The sequence below is a fragment of the Schistocerca nitens genome, chromosome 4 (assembly GCF_023898315.1).
Source record: "Schistocerca nitens isolate TAMUIC-IGC-003100 chromosome 4, iqSchNite1.1, whole genome shotgun sequence".
NCBI lineage: Eukaryota > Metazoa > Arthropoda > Insecta > Orthoptera > Acrididae > Schistocerca > Schistocerca nitens.
This window is the reverse complement of record NC_064617.1, coordinates 162,611,362-162,633,634: the sequence shown is the minus strand read 5'-3', so window position 1 is coordinate 162,633,634 and position 22,273 is coordinate 162,611,362. Positions and strand designations below refer to the sequence as shown.

General features: G+C 40.7%; 1 protein-coding gene across 2 annotated transcripts in view; it reads left to right on the top strand.

The window, feature by feature from the left end:
- Positions 1 to 22,273, top strand: part of LOC126251811 (solute carrier family 22 member 7-like) — a 144,724-nt gene that overhangs the window by 111,465 nt on the left and 10,986 nt on the right. For both annotated transcript variants that reach the window (XM_049952456.1, XM_049952455.1), the window contains one exon: positions 15,931 to 16,118. In XM_049952456.1, coding sequence (XP_049808413.1) covers positions 15,931 to 16,118 — 188 coding nt within the window. The remainder of the gene's footprint in view (positions 1 to 15,930; positions 16,119 to 22,273) is intronic.

Below are 22,273 nucleotides of genomic sequence, written 5' to 3'. Positions count from 1 at the left end.
CTTGTTCCCCAGTATCAGAAAAAGACGTCAACATATCCCTAGCTCTCAAAATAGCAAGTTTTACATGCAAATAATCTAAATAACCGCTTAATTTTCCATGTACTTTAGCCACACCGTTATCTTTTGTGTGAGAACCCACCAATTCCGAAAACATAACCCTTAATTTTCAATTGACCAGACACAAATCAGATTAATGTATGATTTAAAACTGAATTTGATTAATAAAACTGGATTATAAATTAGCTTACCATGTCCTGAAATTAAAAGAAAACAATTTAAATTTGTACTTCCAAATAATGTTCGAAGTACGGAAATTCAGCACCAAATCTGATGTTTTTCATAAAGTGATGAATATATCAGCTGACAGGGTCGTCAACTTCCAAATTCATTATTTCTGTATAAGACTCTCTCACTGCCAACCTATACAAGGAACCCTTTAAAAGATATTCCCATTTCTCTTCTGACATGATAGCATACAACGTTTGTGGAAGATTTGTGTTTGTTCATGTCATTGTTTCTATTCACACCATTTTACGGAAGTAAGAGAAAATAATAGTAGAATAGCTACAGCAAGAATGTTTTACACTATTAAACGATGCCATACACTTCCTACAAGAGCATGAGCACAATACACATCGTACTCGTAAGGGGACCAATTAAGGGCAATATAACCACTCTCGGCGATTGTAAACCGCATATCCCTTAGGAAACATATTCATCTGGAAACAGGTATCCAAGGAGAATGGCGTAAATCACAAGAAGAGAAGGAGTAATCAGTTTCAAGCGTAGCAGACCTCGGAAAAGTGAAAGTAAAATTTCACACGGGAAAAAATTTGAAAGGAAAATAGACAATGCACAACTACAGGAAGTAACATAAGGACAAGCCGCCAGTCGTAGGAATAAAAGAAGGACGAAAAAATGTTTCGACATAGTGTGCTACAGGCTAAGAAAAGACATACTAGAAATCCAACTAAATGAGGTGTCTAGGATACTTCGCACTACTCAGAATTTATGCGGAGAACCTATATGCCAGGGGAACCTTAAAGAATAGAACATTCTGGAACATAGAAAGAAAGAAACAGTTGGAAGAAGCCACAAGCGACCCAAACATTGCAGCACACTCAGGAAATGGGCCAAAATACACTACATCGCTATGAAAGAATGGAAGACACACACTATATACTTTACGAGGTGGTATTCAAAGACTACCAAGAGGGCAAACAGAAGGCACTTGCCGCATGTAACTGCAAAATGGGCCTCATTTGCTATGCAAGAGGTAAAGTATGCCTTTAACAGAACCAAGAACGAGAAATCCGTAAGCCCAGACAAACTGTATTGTGTGTATATTGGACATACAGCACTAACACTAACATCAGTGTGAACAAAACTTTAGAGTAAGAGCGCAGAAATAGCCTCCATTACCGAACACTGGAGAAAATAATAAAAGTGCTCTGTGTAATGAAAGGAAAGGAGAAAGACCTCGCCATATACAGAGGCATAACAGTGGAAAACCTACCTTTCAAAATACTCACAAAAACGTGAGTATCGGAAAGAATAAAAGAAAAATTCAACGAATGCCTCCCCAGAAACCAAATTCGATTCAGGAATAGATGATGTTATGTGATCGCAGTAGAATTCCTGCTAAAGACAGTACGGGAATCCTTTGAAGAGACAGAGAAGTTTCGTTTAGCATATCTAGACCTCACAAAAGTGTTTGAACATACATAAAGCTAGTGAGAGAAAAGTAAAGAAACCCCTACGCAAAAATAAGATGAGAACACGAACCATAAGCACAGTACAACGGCGGAATGAAATAAGTAGGTCAGACAAGTTCTATCAGAAGCAACCCAAAAGGAAAGGTGTAATCTTGTACACATGTTCAGGCGATGTTTTGATAGGCTCAAAAGACATCACAAGGCAACAGAGAATTAATAAAATGACAGGGGAAATTTATTCTTTAAATTCGACTTCGAAATAAACATACCAAAAACAGAACCGATTATGCTCATAAATTGAGGGAAAACACTTATACCGAATGACATATTCTTACGGGAGGAAGAAAACTTAGGTGTCACTTTCCAAACAAGTTCAAAATGTATCGAAAAACATGACAAAGAAGACAATGGAAGCAATAAAGGAGGTGCACGGAATTCAACATATCGGATCCCTTTGCCTACACATAGAAATGTCACTATTCAGAGCCAGTTTCCCGCCCGTACTGATGTACGGCAAAGAAATCAATGGACCAGTTCTCAGAGCGTAAAACTTAACTACACAAGGAAAAGGGGACCTATAAAAGGAAGCTATCGCAGTGTCCAAAACTATGCATTCCAAGTTCTTATAATTGCTGACGAGGGGATCTACCGCTTTCAAGACCTGCGGACTAACGTAATGCTATAAAAAACCAGTACATCGGAAACACTTTCAAAAACATTGAAGGAGAAAGAACATTAGAATATTAGGGCACAGGGGCAATGATTGATCGATAATGGACGAAGGAAAACTTAACGACGAGGCACGTCATTAACAGACTGGCAGTCCATGGTTTGCATCACCTTGTCTGCTACAACCCAGCATATCAGGAACATAGCACAACGTGTAAATCCAAACAGTGTACCGTAATATGCGAACGTTACTATATACAACTCTGCATCTAAGAAGACCAGCATAATATATGGCTGTGCAAACCGCAATCCGTAAAATTTCTAATTTCTTTTGTTATTATAATTGTACTTTGGACATACGCAGTTATTTGGCTGTTATGAATGTATTATTGCATTAGGTTAGTGCATAAGTTCGTAGCGTTTTTTATTTTAAGTTGGTATTCCGATTCCTATTGCTTTATTTGTCAGTTGTAATTTTTTAGTTGTACATCGCAGTTGTTATTTGAGTTTACATATCGTCATTTTGTCGTTATAGGACTAAGAGCGGAGCTGTGGACGCTACAAAATGGAGTCCCAAATGAACAAATCGGTACATTTCTGTCGTATTCTTCTGTCAGCGTTCAATAGAGGGGTGATAGCAGTGTAGACAATTAGAAACATTTTAGCGGTGTATGAGGATAATGCCACTGGACAAAGCATGCCAAGAAAATGGTTTTCGTGTTTTAAGCAGTCCCGTTTTGTCATTAGTGACTCTCCATGTTCAGGAATACGTTCAGGGTTCGATGAAGATCGTTTCAATGCATCAATCCACAATGATCCGGGTCTGTGTACTCCAGAACTATCAGAAGTGAAGAAATGTGATCTTTCCATCATTGTGTGACGCTTGCACGCAGCGGGGCAGGTTCATAATGGGGTGCATGGGTACCTCTTGCTTTAAACCAAAGTCACAGGAGAAAAATAAACTGCGAATTGAAACCAGTGTCCCAAATCATATTCCATAGAGGCAATATACTACCGCATTCGTAAAAGACAAGACCGGTCTACGCAGCAGCTTGCTCCAACTTTTCCACTGCGATTCGTGGCAATTAGTCGCAATCACTGAACAACAAAGTACAATGTTATACGTTCCGCCTACAAAGTAACGTTTCCTGTGAAAACGTGGTCTAGTGGCAGGCGCTGGAGCCTAGGTTTGAAGCTGTAAAGCGTCTCTGGATGACGTTTCCGGACCCGGATTCTTTTACTCAGTTTGCTACCCAGAACAAATTCTGCAAGCCCTCCAACTTTGTAGGTATCATTTTTGAAACAGTCTGTATGAAAACGTCCATTAATTTCACCTTTAAGAGTTTTTAAATTCGATCGTAAATATTTCACCTTTTAATTACTTTTTCGTCTTAATAAATTGTTACTTGTTCCTTGGCTAAACAGCGGATTTGTTCTACCACCTATGTGGGAAAGGTGTTTAAATGACAATAAATAAAAAAGAAGTATACATTGTATAACCAAAGCAAAAATCACATTAATTGCAATGCTCACAAATTGACTGATGGTGCATAACAAGAAAAAACGAAGTAAAGCAAATTAAGATAAAAAATTATGATCTTATACTTCCCACTCCCAAAGTAAAGAACTTGTTCTTCAAACACCATCTAATTTGTGAAATGTAATATAAATGTTAAAGAAACGTGTCTAATCATAGTCCCAAAATCCCACGGTGCTTCTACTATTAGAAAATTTATTCGTTTTGCACCTGTAAAATGTTTATTGTGTGCTGTTAAAATACATTACAGCACGTAAAGAAACTACTTTAAAAAAATTGAAATAAAAATAAAAGTATAAATCTGTGTGACTGGATATAATTGGCAGTTGTTATCATAAAAACAGTACGACACAATATAAAGCGTCAGAAGCATCTCACATATTATAAAATCTGACTATACGCGCTTTTGTACTGATAATTCAATAGACCTTAGTCATACAGGACAAAATGTGCATGCTTATGCGTGTAATTTTTTAAAATTAGCTCCTGAAATAGTGTAAACATGTCAGGATTGGCGAAGAAGGGAAAGCAGTGGGCACACGTTGAGGTGAAAAAAATAAAACATATCTTAGTTGCATGGCTGTTTAATGCCGTAAAGTGGAAAGGCAGGCCTAGAGAAGCCGCCGAAACTGAATGGGCTGCCGCCCAAGAGAGCAGGAGAGGAGAGCGTCTGGTGGGGTCGGAAGCTGCCAGCAGAGGAGAGCGGACGGCGTGTCCGCTCCCGGCGGCTGGCCGCAGTTCCACATCCACGCAACCAACTCCAAACCTTCCTATTGGTCGGCCAAATCGTAGACACGCAGTTCGGTAGCGTTACCTCCTCAGCAACACGTGAGTGTAGCTGCTGATAGTTCAACACGCGAGTTTCAAAGTGGTTCTGTCCGGTTTTGCAACGTGACTGATCTGCTGCAACTTGCCGCCAGATAGAAGGCACTGACAGACATCAAATGAAACATAAAAATCAAATTTTATACTATTAAATCCCCTCAGTATCGGCCCCACTGTACAATAGTATGAAATTCATCTAAAAACCACCTCTTTCTTTGTGTGACCGTTAAGCACGTCGTCGCGAAATTTTTTGACCTAGTTGTAAATATCCGTTTTTTCAAAAAGATTGATAATTCTACTTTTATTAAATCCAAGCAGAATTTTAAGGGCTGAATCTACATTATTAAATTTATGTTTGTTCTCACTTAACTGTTTACTGACTGTAGAGACACTTCCCCCAGTCGCCTGAAAAATTCTGTACATTCGTCAGTGAACGGTTTGCCAGTTTGTCCCACACAACATTACCTTCATGTGCCACATTGAATTCTGCAGACAGCATATCCTGTTCATTGGTTCGTATACCAGTGTTGTGTCGGATTCTCTTCCTTGATGTGTTGTCTGCACTACTGCTTATAGGTGCGTTAGTTTCCTTAAAGAATTGTATGGTTTTGTCTGGGACTGCACCTAAGTACGGTAGACTGCCGAACTTCGACTCTTTGATCTTGAAACTTTCTCCTTCTATTGTAATCTCATCAGTTGTATCCCTGTTCTGTGTTTTAAATGTCTGACTATTGATATGTGTGATCGTTTCCTCTCTGAAACCATTATTGGAACCGCGTTTTAGAAGCATCACTAATTCTTTCTAAATTTCATCATCATTCAGTAACTGGTTTGTACGGTTTGGTATTCCAGAACAGATATAGACTCGCTTGTGGCAAGTTGGATAGCAATTATCATTACTGGTTATACGGTCTGTAGTAGTCAGACTACAAAATAGCTAGGAGGGATATGAGAAACGTGTACTTTTATTAACTTATGCTTCTTTCACAATATTTATATTAGGGTATAAGGAGCTAAACTGCTGACTTAAGTTAGAGGGAACAGAAAGTCAATGGTACAGATTCAGCTCTTATAATTCTGCACATATTACCTAAAAGTAGAATTAAGAGCCTTTTTTGATGTAATAGAAATTTACAGCCACATCGAAAATCATATTCAGGATCCGATTGATGATGAGATTTCAGAGAATCATTTAGTAAGTTACAGCTAGCTAATTTCAGAAAGTAACTGTCATGAGGGTGAACTACTACTCCTGTTTGAGTTAGATTCACTGAATTAACAGTTTCTACAGATATGCTTGTACCTTGGTTTCATAATTTTTTCGTGCCTTCATGAGCCACGATCTGCAGCTCGATGTACCCATTGTGTTCAACTGTTGCCGACAGAGCCTCCCCAACATCTCATACGTGACCCACAGCACAGTGGACACAGCACTTCCGCTACCAAATAGGTTCCATTACCTGCATACAGCTAGTTTCAACCTCTGTGTTTATCAGACCTGTCAAGACGATCGGAACCGTTGCCTGCTGATTACGCAACCTAAGCTGGCACATGTGGTCCTTCAACATGTGTAAGAGGACGCCCCTGCAACCAGTACTCACTTTTGCCTGTCGCCCAAAAACACGTACCCGGCACGTACGTGTCGGCCAGCAAGGACGAGCAAATCGGATGGCACTGCGAGGTCAGGGTAACCCATGCGGACGTTTAGACACTATACACCATACATCGAGAGAAGAGCTGGCAGAGCAGTTGCCAGTATTCGACACGAACGGGCAGCGAGCCAGTGGCAGGGGGAGCGGGGTGGCAAAGCTTCCCGTCCCACCTTTCGGCTCACTGCAACACTCGGCTCCTTCAGAACCTATCATTGCCGCGTCATTCATTTCAGCAATCCTGCAAAAAAATGGTTCAAATGGTTCTGAGCACTATGGGACTAAACTGCTGTGGTCATAAGTCCCCTAGAACTTAGAACTACTTAAACCTAACTAACCTAAGGACATCAAACACATCCATGCCCGAGGCAGGATTCGAACCTGCGACCGTAGCGGTCGTGCGGTTCCAGACTGTAGCACTTTTAACCGCTCGGCCACTCCGGCCGGCAGCATTCCTGCAGAGGCAGCATTCTGCTGACCGATGTGTTCCTCAATAGAATTTTTTTTTTCACATGCGCTACCAGTGTTTGTCACCTTACACAAACACAAACAAATATTTTCTTTAATGATTTTGCAGCCATTTGACTGCAACGAGTTTTGTTTTATTGTTATACGGTTCAGATTTCGCTGTATTTCACAACAGTCTGGTACCTTTTGAATTATAAATAAGTTACTATAATTGAAAATGTCCTATTCCCGAACCCTGGACAGAATAACAATAAAATAAAAATTATTACCGTCAAACGGCAGTAACATCTTAAAAAATTACTATGACTATAGTTTCAACCAAAATAAAAATTACGAACAATCAAATTTTCAGCATTAACACTGTAAAGCAAATGGCACAAATGTTACATGTAACATATCGAATAAGGACATAACCGCTATTTTTCGTGCGGGAGAACGGAAGCCCAGGGTCATCGTCATACGATTGGTCATCTCTCGTCATTACCTCATAGCCTTCTGTATCTTCGCTGCTGCTATCCCCATCATCCAAGGGGGAAAAAAATTATGAACGCATTCTTCCCTTCCACCTTCTTCTGTGTTTAACCTTGTAATCTCTCTCCACACGTGGTTCATTACATTCTTCCAATTTTGTGGCGCTGTTCGTGTGACAGCCTCATTTACCAGGCCCTCTGCGTCTCTCAGCGTAAAGGTTTTGTTTCGCTCCGCCGCATCTGCTTTTATTTGAGCCTAGATGAGTTCAGCTGCGTTGTGCTGGTAGTGGTATGGTGGAAGATGTATAGTTTTGTGACCATGGTTCTCTGCTAATACACCAATCACATAATGCGCCTCTAGTCGCTTGTATCATTTCACTAATTCCAGAAGTTCCGGTTTCCGCATATTCTGTTCAAAGCCTATTTTACAATCCTTCCACCAGCTGACTATTTCGTCTCTCCTTGCAGCAGCTGTGGGCGCCTGATTTAATTGTACAGATTGATATGGTGATTTGTCCATTACAAAACACAACCAGAACTGACGTTTAGTAGCAAACGAGTAACGAACTAGTCTTTGAATGTACCTGTATTCATCTCCTCGCGGTAATTTACACTTTTTCTTTGACTGAAACATCATCATAGCACAGGGCAAGAAACCGTTCTTAGAGCAGCATGAACTATAATTAGTGCCCTCCCCTACCAGGTGGCACACTCATAGTTGCGTGGCGTGCGTCGTCTGTCCGTTCGCCGGAACGTGCATGACGCACGTTGACCCATGTTTCGTCAATCCATAGTACATTTTCCGGATTCACTGCTAGCAACATGCGCAGGAAACGACATCTCCATGTTACGTTGTCTCCGCGTTCCATTAATACCTTTCGTCCTGAGAACTCTTTCCATCTGCTTGTGAAGAAACCACTGTCTGACAGTGACGCAATCAATTTTTCAAGTGTCGGATACTCTTTCCTGTTGTTGTGCGCATACATGTATGTGTTACCTGAGAGCACTTTCGTCAAAGTTGTCTGTTTCAGTCACATGACACGATCTCTCCCTTCACTTTCCAGCCGTCACAGTAACATAGCTGACATCTGAATTGGCAGCCTTTTTATCATTTGTGACTCTCTTTACTGTCCCTGTAGAGATGATCATACCGAGCGAGGTGGCGCAGTGGTTAGCACACTGGACTCGCATTCGGGAGGACGACGGTTCAATCCCGTCTCCGGCCATCCTGATTTACGTTTTCCGTGATTTCCCTAAATTGCTTCAGGCAAATGCCGGGATGGTTCCTTTGAAAGGGCACGGCCGATTTCCTTCCCCATCCTTCCCTCACCCGAGCTTGCGCTCCGTCTCTAATGACCTCGTTGTCGACGGGACGTTAAACACTAATATCCTCCTCCTCCTCCTATCTGTAGAGATGATCAATGCTTCTGCCAATCTGTAAATAAATTCGTGTGCTTGGGATTTCAGCGTAGTTCCTTTCCCAAAAGCCCTCTTCTCTGCACTAGAGACGGCCAATTTCGACGTATACGTACGTATACACACTTTTCCACTTACACACATTCCAAGAAACTCACAGAAGTAGTGGAATGTACATGTATACACACAGTCCTGAACGTAGCACATGGCGCAACTGACTGAAAGCAACGGTGGCCCAGCACTATGGTAGCGTAAACAGAAGCTCACGATCTGACTGGCCATTGTGGATGCGCGAAGCACGTGCGCTAAGGCCGCGTCAGCTGTCAGAGCTCTTCTCTCGTCGTATGGAATATATTAGTTCCATAGCATTCTTCTCAAGTGTCCCAAAGCCACTGCAACGCATGGCAACAGCCAGAAGATTGCCAAATATGGCAATCACATATGGCAACTGCTCACAGGCATTGGCCAAGTCTCGCTCTGCTTGTGCACAACAGGCGCTGTTCCTACCATAATTAATGATTGGTCGTCCATATCACAAGGAATATAGCGCTGACCCAAACGTGCACTGAATTCAGATAATTTACAGTTACTACCCTACTTCTAATAATTTCTACACTCCAACTAGAGAGTTAACTCGGACGATGCAAGTGCACTAGATTTTACAGAAAACTTGCAGTAAGGTAGTACACAAAAAACGCAGTAAAATACACATAACCAATTCAGTATATCACAGACACAGCTGAGAGCAAAAACTGAACCACATCCTGAGTAAAAACGATTAATTGTTGCTGATAGTACTGTGCCCACTCTCTTGCCTAGTTTCGGTTATGAATAATATTTTATGATTAATTTTCTAGGTTTAATTATGATCAACTTTATAAGCTCCATACCTATTCGTTGCAGATTCATATATAAAGATTCAGTGTACACAATTAAATGAATCTACACTTATCTCTGTAAAACGATGTCCATAAAGCCCAGTTATCACACTAAAAATTCATATCTTCGAAACTATTAGATGATCCTCTGAAAAATGTTCAACAGCTCTTTTATCGTTTTGTACCACATATCACTTGGAAAGCAACAAAACGGTGACAGACCAAAATAAGATGCCTTGTGACACATTGTATACACAATCCAGGTTAGTAACAGCGTATTGCGGAGATATAGATGCCATTTTGAGATAACACCACGAAAGCAAACCGTAATGAGATGCTTCAAATATGTTGTCTTCACAGAGGTAATCGTAACGGGAAAGGTTTGAACAGTTCCTGCAGCCACAGTTTGAGGAGGAACAATCGACCACAATTTTCCAACATGATGGAGAACGTACAGTTCGCCGTGGTGTGTGCTAAATGGCACATTTCCTATGAGGAGGATTAGTGAGTCATCATAGACCCATCCGATCGCCCCTGCGCTCTCCGGAATGGGTACCTTTAAACTCCTTTTGTGGGATCATTCCATGTAGGCTTTCACGGCCGGCGTCTTCATCAATAAACACTTCCGGGCTAAGTTGCCGTGGTCGATCTGTAGAACTTCTTCTCCCTGACGTTTCGTTCTCAACTACGGAGAACATCTTCGGAGGTGAGTCAACGACTGGCTGCTAGGAGCTGGGGCCGCCGCTTGTATGGATATCGTAGAGGGCGCCACCGCACGTCACGTGGCGTCGATGTGCAGCTATCTCTGGCTATCGTCTGTTCTCTCGATTGCAGGCAATCGATTGTCACGTGATTGATGCAACGTCGACCGCCATATCTTATCCAATTTTAATCCTTCTTCTTTACGATTAAAATTGTATTGATGTTTGTGGATTTCAATTGCCTCTCTATACATACGTGTATAATAATGCGACGTCCTCGCTAGCACGCTTGTTTCACCAAATTTTATTTCGTGATCTCCATCCTTAAAAACATGTTCCGCTACAGCCGATTTGTCGATATGTCCCAAGCGACAGTTTCTTTTGTGCTCCGTCAACCGTGTATTGATGCTTCTTTTTGTAGTTCCTATGTAAACCCTGCCACAACTGCACGGAATTTTATATACCCCTGGGGTGGCTAGGGGGTGACGAGCATCTTTTGTTGATCTTAGGCATTCACTAATTTTCTTAGTAGGTCTGAAAATGGTCTCTACGTGAAACTTGGCTAGTACTTTCCCAATGCGATCCGTGATATTATGGATGAACGGAAGAAATACTTTTCCAGCTGATGGTTGTTGCTGTCTCCTATTTTTAGGCATTTTTCTATTTGGGTGAAGTGCTCGGTTAATCTCGTTTTTCGTATAACCATTTTTCGCAAAGGCCATTCGTAAATGATTTAGTTCTTCTTGTAAGTAGCCTGGTTCACAAATATTATTGGCCCTATCCACTAATGATTTTATGGCCCCCCTCTTTTGCCTAGGGTGGTGGTTTGAGTTCTTATGGAGGTAGCGATCAGTATGTGTACCTTTCCTGTAGACCTTATGGCCTTAGGTCCCATCCGCCCGTTTGATAACTGATATATCCAAGAAGTTAAGTTGTCCGTTCTTCTCCTTCTCCATAGTAAATTTAATCTTTGGGTTGATGCTATTTAAGTGTACCAGGAAATCATTCAAGTCTTCTTCTTCATGATTCCATATTACAAACGTATCATCCACATACCGATACCACTTCGAGGGGCTTTTTTTGGCCGACTGCAGTGCTTGATTTTCAAAATATTCCATGAATAAATTCGCAATTGCGGGACTTAGGGGGCTTCCCATGGCTACCCCATCGATCTGTTCATAAAATTCACCATTGTACTGAAAATAGGTCGAGGATAGATAGTGTTGGAACAAGGCTACTACATCAGTAGGGAACATATCGGCTATATGGGAGAGAGCTTCATCAACTGGAACCATCGTGAACAAAGACACTATATCAAAACTGACAAGGATGTCATTAGGACCGACAGTAATGTCCCTCAATTTCTCAATGAAGTGTAGAGAGTTTTTAATATGACTTTCAGTTTTGCCTATGTAAGGTTGTAACAAAGAGGCAAGGTGTCTGGCTAGTTCAGGGTAGGAGCTCCAATTGCGCTGACTATTGGTCTCAAAGGAACATCAGGCTTATGTATCTTTGGTAATCCATATAATCTCGGAGGATAAGCCTCCGTTTTACAAAGATACTTTTTAACTTCTGTAGGAATGGAAGACTTATCAGACGATTGGTGGCATTCAGCACATTCGTTGTGGGATCCTTTTTCAACTTCTTGTATGTGCTGGATTCCAGGAGATCACTGATCTTCTTGTGATAATCCTCAGTATTTGTTAAAACAGTAACATTTCCCCTGTCAGCGGCAACTATAATAACATTCTTGTCTGCATTGATCTCTCGCAATGCCTTCCTTTCCCCTTGAGACAGAGTGCTGCTGGGTGGCTTAGCTTTGCGTAATATCCTGGACGTTTCCATTCTAATTTCGTCAGCAGAATATGATGGTAACTGACGAATTCCTGCCTCTATATTAGCAATAATGTCCTCCATAGGAATCTTGGATGGAGTTATTGCAAAATTCCCTCCTTTAGACAGAACAGAAAGTTCTTTCTTAGACAATTCTTTTTCCGATAAATTAATAACCGTTTGGGAATTGTTCGGAATCGGTGTTTCCTGTCGACCCCCTTGTAGACGATCAAACTTCTCCTTCTGCCTATTGGAAGACACTTCTGCACTAATCTCCATAGATCTAAATGTTAAACTGTCCACTTTGTTCCAATGACAAAACTGCATAGTATTACTAATAAGTAAATGAACATTTAGCAGTTGACCATCACATACCGCCAGTCCTCGTCGTGTCTGATGTATCCGCTCACGTAGTAATGCCAGTTCCATAAGAGAGTAAATACGGTTAGCTTGTGCCGAATGAAACATTCTTCTAACTTTGTGGGGTTACGTTAACGATCGCTTGTTCACAACACTAGTCGATGACGTTGCTACGTACTTACATGAATCAGTAAGTAATCGGAAATATTGGTGCTGCAATTCTGATATCTACAAGGGCGAATCGAATATCACCCTCAGACCTACGATCTACGAGTGAGGCAAATTTGAGCTTCTGGCATAAGAGAAAAAGCTTTCAAAGCGACTTGTATACGTTTTGCAACAAACTACGAATCTCTTTCTCTTATAGTTTCCAAATTATTTCTTGAAACAATAGCTAAACTCTATGGAGACTGATTTTTCTATTCCATTCCTATAAATTTTTTTGTTGGCTCTCTTGCACAACATATCTTCCTAAGGATGAAATTGCGATATTCTGTGTATAGAAACACATGTTCAGTTTCAACATTTCTTATGATCTATATAATAATTGCTAACACGTCTTCATTCCTGAATAAAATGTTTTCATCAACTATTAATCCATGGCGGCTTCTGCAGTATTCAGGTGAATATTTTTTGTAAAGTCACTTGATAATCGTCACGGATGATGTTCCTGAGCAGCTGAGTCACCTACACAAGGTCTTCTGGTACAATGGCTATAAAAATCACCAAATAAATAAAGTGAGAATCGTAATAACACCACAGAAGTGGGCAAAGAAGTAAGTTAAATTTTCTACCTTTCTGCGGCTCCAGGACGAGTAAAATAAGCGGCCTACGAAGACACTAAATCAATTTTCAGACGTTTGTCAAAAATTATGCAATAAACGTGACTCGTAAATGATGTGATACTTCTCATAGCGCCTAAGTTACACAAAACACCTTCTGAGTGTAGCCAGTATCAGGTTGTACAAACATTGCACACTGTAGAACAACTCATTATAGGTTTTACCGCAAACGGTACCCCAAATTTTCTATTTAATTGAGCACGCTTTTGTAAACGATCAACGAATAAAACATGACAAAACTTCTATCGTAGTATACACTAAATGGCCACTGGTACTGTGTAAATATGGAAGCCATAGAAACGAAAATCACTAGCAACGCCCTCACGAGGGGAAGAGGGACGCCCTCAGTAGGGCCGGGGAGCTGCAGTTCTCCTCTGCGTGGGATTCATCGATCGTCAAGTTGAAGCGAGCGCATCGGAGTCAACTTTTGCCGTTATACAGAGACACCGTGGGCATCAATGACGTCACAGCCGGCAGCTGGAGTGTGTAAGAGAGAACCAGAAACCAGTCAACAGTCACTTCACTCGTCAGTGGCCAATGAGTACTTGGTAGAAATACCGTGGCCAGCCAGTGTGGTTGGAAGGCGGAGAATATTTCAAAGAGTGTTATCCCTGCGAGACTCTGCATTGTTATCCAAAGTGATATACGTTCGTAGCGGGACTTTGAAATTCGCCGCGCTACACTCGTTCTCTCAGATATTAATTATATCGTCGCTGCTGTATGAGCGCTCGACGGCAGAGAAAATACGAGGGCTATTCCGAAAGTAAGGTCCGATAGGTCGCGAAATGGAAACCACGGTAAAAATCAAAAATGTTTTATTTGCAACAGTTAGATACACCTTGCAGCTAGTTATCTCCATAGTCGCCGACCTGACTTACACGTGTATCGTAGCGTTGTACCAACTTTCCCATACCCTCGCTATAGAAGGCAGCCGCCAGTGCTCTCCGCCAATTCTCTACGCTGGCCTACGGCTCGTTGTCTTGTGCCGAAATGTTGTCTTCATAACCAGCGGTTCATGTGACCTGAGCTGAAACTCAGAGGGAGACAATTACGGGCTGTATTGTGGGTAATCTCACATTTCCATTTGAAAACAATGCAGGAGCATCTTCATTGCCCCTGCAGAATGCGGCTGAGAATTGTCTTGAAGACGAAACAGCACGACAGTTATGTAATGTTAGCTGCATAGCTTCAGGGGAAATTTCTCACCAGGCCCCCGTACTTGGCGCCAGACACTATTTTCTAGACATCTTTACGCACTCACTGCGAGCTCAGAAATGAGAAGAGCGACGTGATGCTAACTGGGGTTATACTAGAGACGCTACCCAACACATCTGTGCAAAGCTTTATCGGATTTTCATAGTCGTTTCCATTTCGTGACCGATCGGACCTTACTTTCGGAATAGCCCTCGTATATTAGAAAATGAAGGTACAAAAACTGTAAACTTTTTGTTTTCTACCCGCTTTTGTCTCTTGAGAGTGGAAGCTTAACTTACTTATTAGCTAGTCCTGGTCTAATTAAGACGAAAAAACTTATTGATGTGTAGACGAATTGTGGAAGTTTGTATGAAAGTTGGTGTATGGAAGCAGCAACGTAAAATACATTGCATTCAATATCGAGATGGTTTTAATTTGTATTCATTAGTAATTCCTGGACAATGAAATTTTTTGCAAGATTTCGGAGCAGCTACGACTTTTCGCGCAGAAATGAAGCAGGAGATTTTTGGAGAACAAGATCTGGACGCCGCACGAGAGAAGACATGTTAACATGGTAAAGAATGAACTCTTATCTACGCCACTTCCCCCTGTTAATCACATTTTGTTATTCTCTGTTCTCTTTCAAATAATTTTTGAAGTGGAAATTGGTTTGACTTTTGCTCAGAAACACCACAAGGACCACCCTAACAACAGCTTTTTCCGAATCACGAAGTCCGATAGCTTTTCTGTAATTCGAAGTGCGATTTGCATTTCATTCTTTCCCTTTTCCACGGTCATAAGCGTTTTTAAAACCCCCTTTTTATTCACCATTTCTTCCCACATTTTCAACCTTTTCTTTTCCTACTTTTTTCCTTTTTATTAACCACTACACGTTCGTCAGACACTTGTGATGGTCCTGTGTGGTGGTTTATGCGTATACAACTTTGTCTACGCAATACCGAAGATGCACGATAAACATCTCGGCCTCTTGAAACTTTAATTAATGTCCAATCTCTCATTGGCCAACGCGTCTCGCACCGATTGTCGTCCCATGCTCAAAAGTGTTTTAACTACCAGGATCACTACACACTCGCCTGTAACAGACATTGTTATTTTATTGACACCATATGCAACACTCCGGCGTCATAAACGGTAAATATACCAATGGGCAACGTTACCAATCACTTTTCGCCTCTCCGTTTACATAACGAGCAGTAACGTATGAGGTCAAGATGCCGCTTTCATTTAGTTCCGCTGCGCTACGTTTGTGTGTGTGTGTGTGTGTGTGTGTGTGTGTGTTTGTGTCTACTACAGTGATTCTTTAACGATGTCTAGTAGTAACTCTGATTGATGTAATGTATGCTTTGATTCAGCTGGCATCATTGGACTGGCGATCACGGTGATGGCGGTGATAACGCAGTTCTTCACGACAGGCACAATCACCATGGCCAACCTGCAGAGCGTGGAGGTGCATCCTACATGCCTGCGACAGATCGCAGCCTGCGTCGAGTGGGCCGTAGCTGGCGTCGTAATGTCTGCCGTGCCATACGTGTCCCTCATGGTATGTGAAGCGAAATTAACGTGGCGTCTGTACTCGCATTTTCATGGTCTGTTACATGAATGACCTCCAAAAGATGTCAGTCATCAAAATCCTGGCGAAACAGACATCGTGGGGGGGGGGCATGGGGGGGGGGGGGGCGAGGCGCAGAGGAAATTACAGGAAAAGAAAGGGAGGGACAGGAGAGTAGGAAGAATGCAAAGGTATCCCGACTAGAACTCTCGCAGCTCTTGGATCAGGTTTTCCTGGGCAAAGATTTCACGACCACCATACTTATTGCGTATCACTCTTGTATTAGAAGGTTCCTATACTAATATCGTGTCATACTTGTAACGTTTTGTGTTCTTATGTTCCGACCTTCCTGCTACAGTGGTTGTCAGTTGCCTCAGGAACGTATCAGCAAGAATGACGAAACAGTGGATCATAAGATGCTACAGGTATTCCAAGGAACCATCTCAGCCATAAAAGCTTATATTCTTACGACTATCAAGCATCTATGTCCTCCACATTATTACACTGCCAATAAACCGGGTGCTACTTTCTAAAAGACACGTGCGATCCTCCAATATGTGGTCAGGGGTAATGATGAAAAGTGAAAGGACCATAACACCTCCATATGTGAAGAGTACATCTCCACAGAAGACGGAGTCATTCAAAGTAAAATATCTCTAAACTATCGTATGTACAATTGATGCCAGATACTTCCTCCCACAACTCCACCTGCCTTGCCGCAAAGTTCCTTAGAGAAACCTTTTCCTGATTTCGAGTCTTCGTGGAGAACCAATGACGAATTAATAACAGAAGCTACAACACTTGCAAAGAGGATCCAATCCAACGCAACAACCTGGAAGGAACATGCAGTAGAGAGAGAAGCCATAGAGCTGTATCTTAGTCTGTAGCAAATGTTTCTCGGCGTACTCGTTGTAGTGGACTGTTAAGGCAGCCAGTCCACAGTGAAGTAGCCGAAAGGGTACGCGTCAACTCACGCCGACTGGCGCGAGTCTGGAGCAGGATTCGTAATGAATGTGATAAAGAAAAGAACGTAGCTACTAGAACACTTAACTTTTATATCGTCCTTTGGTATACAGCATTCTTGATTATACAAGTGAGACTATCTTGAGATACATGCAATGGTACAAATGGCGCCTTGCTAGGTCGTAGCCATTAACTTAGCTGAAGGCTATTCTAACTGCCTCTCGGCAAATGAGAGAAAGGCTTCGTCAGTGTAGTCGCTAGCAACGTCGTCGTACAACTGGGGCGAGTGCTAGTCCGTCTCTCGAGACCTGCCGTGTGGTGGCGCTCGGTCTGCGATCACTCAGTGGCGACACGCGGGTCCGACATGTACTAATGGACCGCGGCCGATTTAAGCTACCACCTAGCAAGTGTGGTGTCTGGCGGTGACACCACACTCGTAGCGTTAAGTTTCTAAAATCAAACGCTATTTCGATGGTATCCACCACCGCGTCCGTCAGTTAAGCCACTGACACTCACAGAAGTACTTCAGCTACTAGACCTTAACGAAGTATTAGTGTTCACAAATTTCTTTATGTGCATTGCACTGCAAAGATCTGCGGAATATTGGCAAAATCCTCTCATTGTCTTTTCGGAAACAAACTTGTTCCGTTGATACATTATAGATGATGTTTGAAACAGAAATGTCCATTTTACATTTCGTCTTTAATCTCTCATTCAGTACTGTTCAGTTCTGTCACGGGTTTGCTTTTCTGTAGAATTTACTTCACATTAACAGTGATACACAGAAATATGGATAGTTTAATGATTAAGTGTTGGCCCCGTGTGTACTTTGAGTATTACGTCAAACAACACAGTGGATAATCAGCAATATGATGCTATTTTTCCTGCTGTTATGGATCACATCACAGTACTTTCTTGTTAGGTCAAGGGTTTCACTCTAAGATCCGTGTTGTACGTATTATCGACTGTGTTTTACAGGCTTCCTCCATGTCGTGGAGGTATTTTCACAGAACCAAAGACAAATATAGTAACAAACTGATGGAATCATTGTTTTATTATCACTCTGCAACTAGCCACCGGAGAATACCGGGTCTATATACCAGAATACTGAACTACTTCCCTGAACGACGTAAGAAATTTAGGCGATGTCAATCGGGGTAAACTCCAATACAACCTCTTGGTAATAAGTATCCGTATCCACACACTGCTGGACGCACAGCCTACATCTCTATTCACATTGTTGATGCATATTGTAATTTGTACAGATTAAGTGGCGATAAAGCCTGAGCACTGTTAACCATCGAATAAAATCTGCGTCTTCTCTGGTGAGATCTTTTGCTTATTCCTAGGGTTGTATTTGGGAATATTACAAATTTTTTGTATTTCGTTATTTGAAGTATCCGTATCATGTTCGTAGCAGCATTACTTAGAGCTAAAACGATCTTCTTCTTCTCTTTTTCTTATTCACTTCAAGGAGTTGGCTTATAGCCTCTTCTGTCTCCACCAAAGCCACCTTAGCCTAGATCTTCCTTTGTCCCTCTCTCTTTTAGGTCTACAGTGTATTACCTGCATGAATATGCTCTCTACTTCGTTCTTCCGGTGTGCTTCTTCTATTTTGTTTTCTGGTATTCTATTGTTTCATACATGCAAGATACATTTCATTCTTTCCTTATTTCAAAATTCCTTACTTGATCTCTCACAGAACATCCTTTTCTTCTTTTTAAATTTCAATTTAGTTTATTCTCAATCTTATTTGTTCTTTCTTAGTTTTCGTCCAGCTCTCACTTCCGCATCTAAGCATAGGTATTGCTTTTATTTCGTAGAATTCTGTCTTTGTGTCCTTCCTGCGTTAATTGGGTATTGTGCTAAATATAGTACAATATATAATTCCAGATTTGCTTAACTTATTGCACTTATCACTTTGATATTTATAAATTAAATAATAGCGCAACAAATATAGTTTAGATGCCTGTTCTAGTTATTTTCTATTTACAGTTAGGTTAAAACGTACTAGACATTTTCTGTAAAATCTACAACTTTGGATTCACTTTGTGAGGTTTCCAAGACACAGAGTTGGCCTAGAGAATTAGAGCAAACTGTAAATCATTCCTGACTTTTGCGAAATTACTTCGTCATGAGCAAAAAGTGCCGTATTTGAATGTGTGCGAGTAGAAACTAATTTGTTTCCCACATAATTCACGCTTTCTGTTGTCTAATAGTGTCGTGAATGTATATGTTAAATAAAGTGGGTGAGAGACAGCACCGTTCTCGTATTAGTCTCTTAACTGCTGTTGGTCCTCTTTTTCCCTTTGCCTGTAATAACGAAAATGCCTTTATTGAAAGAGAAACTTTTTAGCGCTTAGCGTAACTTTGTCTTTCCATTACATTCTACAGCATATACCTATTCATTCTGCTCATAATCTACAAAAGCAATATGGATCCCCAGATTACTTTCTCCTCTGTCTTCAGAGTTCTACAACGCTTTTGTAATTCATCACTGTCATCCTCCTTTTCTGAAACCATATTCCTCCTCACGTAAAAGGGCGTCATCTATTCTTTTTGTTCTTTTTGGTATGATATTAATTATTTGACCATATAATACATAGGTAGTGTTCAGCTGATTTATTCCTCTATAATTTTCACGAGCATATCTAGTTCCTTTTTTATAGATTGATATTACTTCCTCCACTCTTCAAGAGGCGGTTATCATCTTCCATTTAAAACATATGTTTAATAAAAAGAACAGCCTCATTTACAACAAACCTCCTATCTGATAAGTCTTTCATTAATATTATCGTGTCCAGCTGCTTTTCTACTCATAATTTGCTTTAATGCTTCTCGTATCTCCTCCAGTGTAATATTGTTACTTTGGTATACTTCATCACCTTGTCGTTTTATACGTGACAAAAAGCATCTCCGTGACGGCATAAACCTTCTAACTCTTGCGTTCAGAAGTACTAGACAATTACAAGAGAACGGAAAAGAAAGTTAAGCGTATCTTACATGGCGATCACTTCGGTTTTAAGATTCGTAAATTCGCCTTAACGCCACTTCTAGCTTTTCGCAAGATGATGGATACATGAATTATAAAAATCATAATCCCCGCGTAGGAGCTTTCGGCTTGGAGAAACCGCTCGAAAGTGTAAAATTGTGTAAGGTGTTGGAATATCTCAGAAAAATAGATATAAGCTACAGGAACAAAATGGAAATTCACACCATTAATAAGAACCATAAAAGAATATGAATGGAAGACCAAGATCCAAGTAACATAACTCAAAATGGTTCAAATAGCTCTAAGAACTATGGGACTTAATATCTGAGGTCATCAGTCCCCTAGACTTAGAACTATTTAAACCTAACCAACTTAAGGACATCACACACATCCATGCCCGAGGCAGGATTCGAACCTGCGACCGTAGCAGCAGCGCGGTTCTGGACAAAAGAGCCTAGAACCGCTAGGCCACAGCGGCCGGCTAAACTGATTAAAAAAAGGTGTATATTCTCATTCAGGTTTGGAGCTGAGGTATCCTGTTAGACTCTCGTAATATTCTCTTTTCATAGTGATGAATAATCTGAATACTTTTTAATCTACGTTTTAGATCCTACAAACGACGTACCACTGATTATTTCAACAATTTATTTTGCTTTTGATGATGTGAAACGTTTATATTAAGTACCACCAGAGCAATGACAGAGTGCCAAACGAGGCCGTCTCGTGAGTTTGCTGGTTCAACTCTCGATGGACTACCGAAGTGTATCACTTCAGTTTCTTACGTTTTACGATTCAAAGACCCAGAATGCAATCCAGTAACATAATGCTATGGAAACGTTTGCGAATCACCAGCTGAACTGTCAGACTTTTAAAATAATTTTCATATTTATTCGTGGACCTTCCGCTATAAAGTAAGGAACTTTTCTCAAAATTAGTTTGTTACTTTTACTGCTGGTGTTGCTAATCGTTCATTCGCAGCAGATTTTCACGCACTATTTCGTACTGTTGCACATGACGAGTGAGTCTGGAAGAGTAGTATATTGGAGGTTTCGCTACGCAGATTACACACATTGACATTGGAGTTCAGTTAATACGTTAAGTTCAAAAGAAAAGCAGACAAGTCCGATGATGCAAGCAGAACCCTGCATCAATACCTGTTGATGTAAAATCAAGACGACGGATAAATTTTCGTCGCTGTAATTGTTCCACAGCTGAATGTGTAGTGTGAATATAGCAAATGTTACAGAGCTACGAATTTGTGACCAAGTCTAGGTTTACCATTGGCTGACCTGCTGGTCATAGTCTTACAGTTGTAAATGGAAGACCATTTTTTGTTCTGATGCTATTACAATACTTTATACGAATAGATAAACTTGTACTGTATTTCTGTTGGCTTTTATTTACGTATGGACGTCATAAAAAAAGTAACGGGTAGAGGCAAACAATCACAGAAAAATATATTGCTAAGGGAGGCGGATAAGGTAATAAATGATAGACAACACTTAGCAAACTACGTAAATGAGCATTTTTCAAGCCTTGCAGAGAAGTTACAAGAAAAATTTCCCCAAAACAAATATGGCACCTGTAAATAATATTGCACTAAATACAATGATGTCACTTACAGCCACCGAGAATGAAGTCAATAAAACTGTTCAAAACCAAACAAATATAAAGTCTGTAGGCTTAGATGAAGTACCATTGTGTGTACTGAAATAATGTATAGGGATTATACAAGGCCCTTTAACAAATTTAATAAATGAATCCTTCACATCAGGGACATTTGCAGAGCAGTTAAAACAGGCAAGAGTTGTACCTTTGCTTAAGAAAGGTAATGCAGAAGACATAGAAAATTACCTGACCATTTCCCTGCTGTCATCATTCACAAAAATAATAGAAGCAATTATGAAAAACAGATTAATGAGCTACCTGAATAAATACAATTTTTTAAGCGAATCACAGTTTGGTTTCTGAAGTGGCAGAAACATGGAGTCAGTCATAGTAGAATTCACAAAAGTTGTACTTGATATTCTTGATAAAGAGGAGTGTGTCACAGGTATATTTTTGATCTTTATAAGGCCTTTGATAGAGTTGAACACAATATTCTAATAAATAAATTAGAAGGATTAGGAATAAGAGGGGTAGTTAATGAGTGGTTTCGATCACACCTAGCAACTAGCGTACAAAGAGTAGA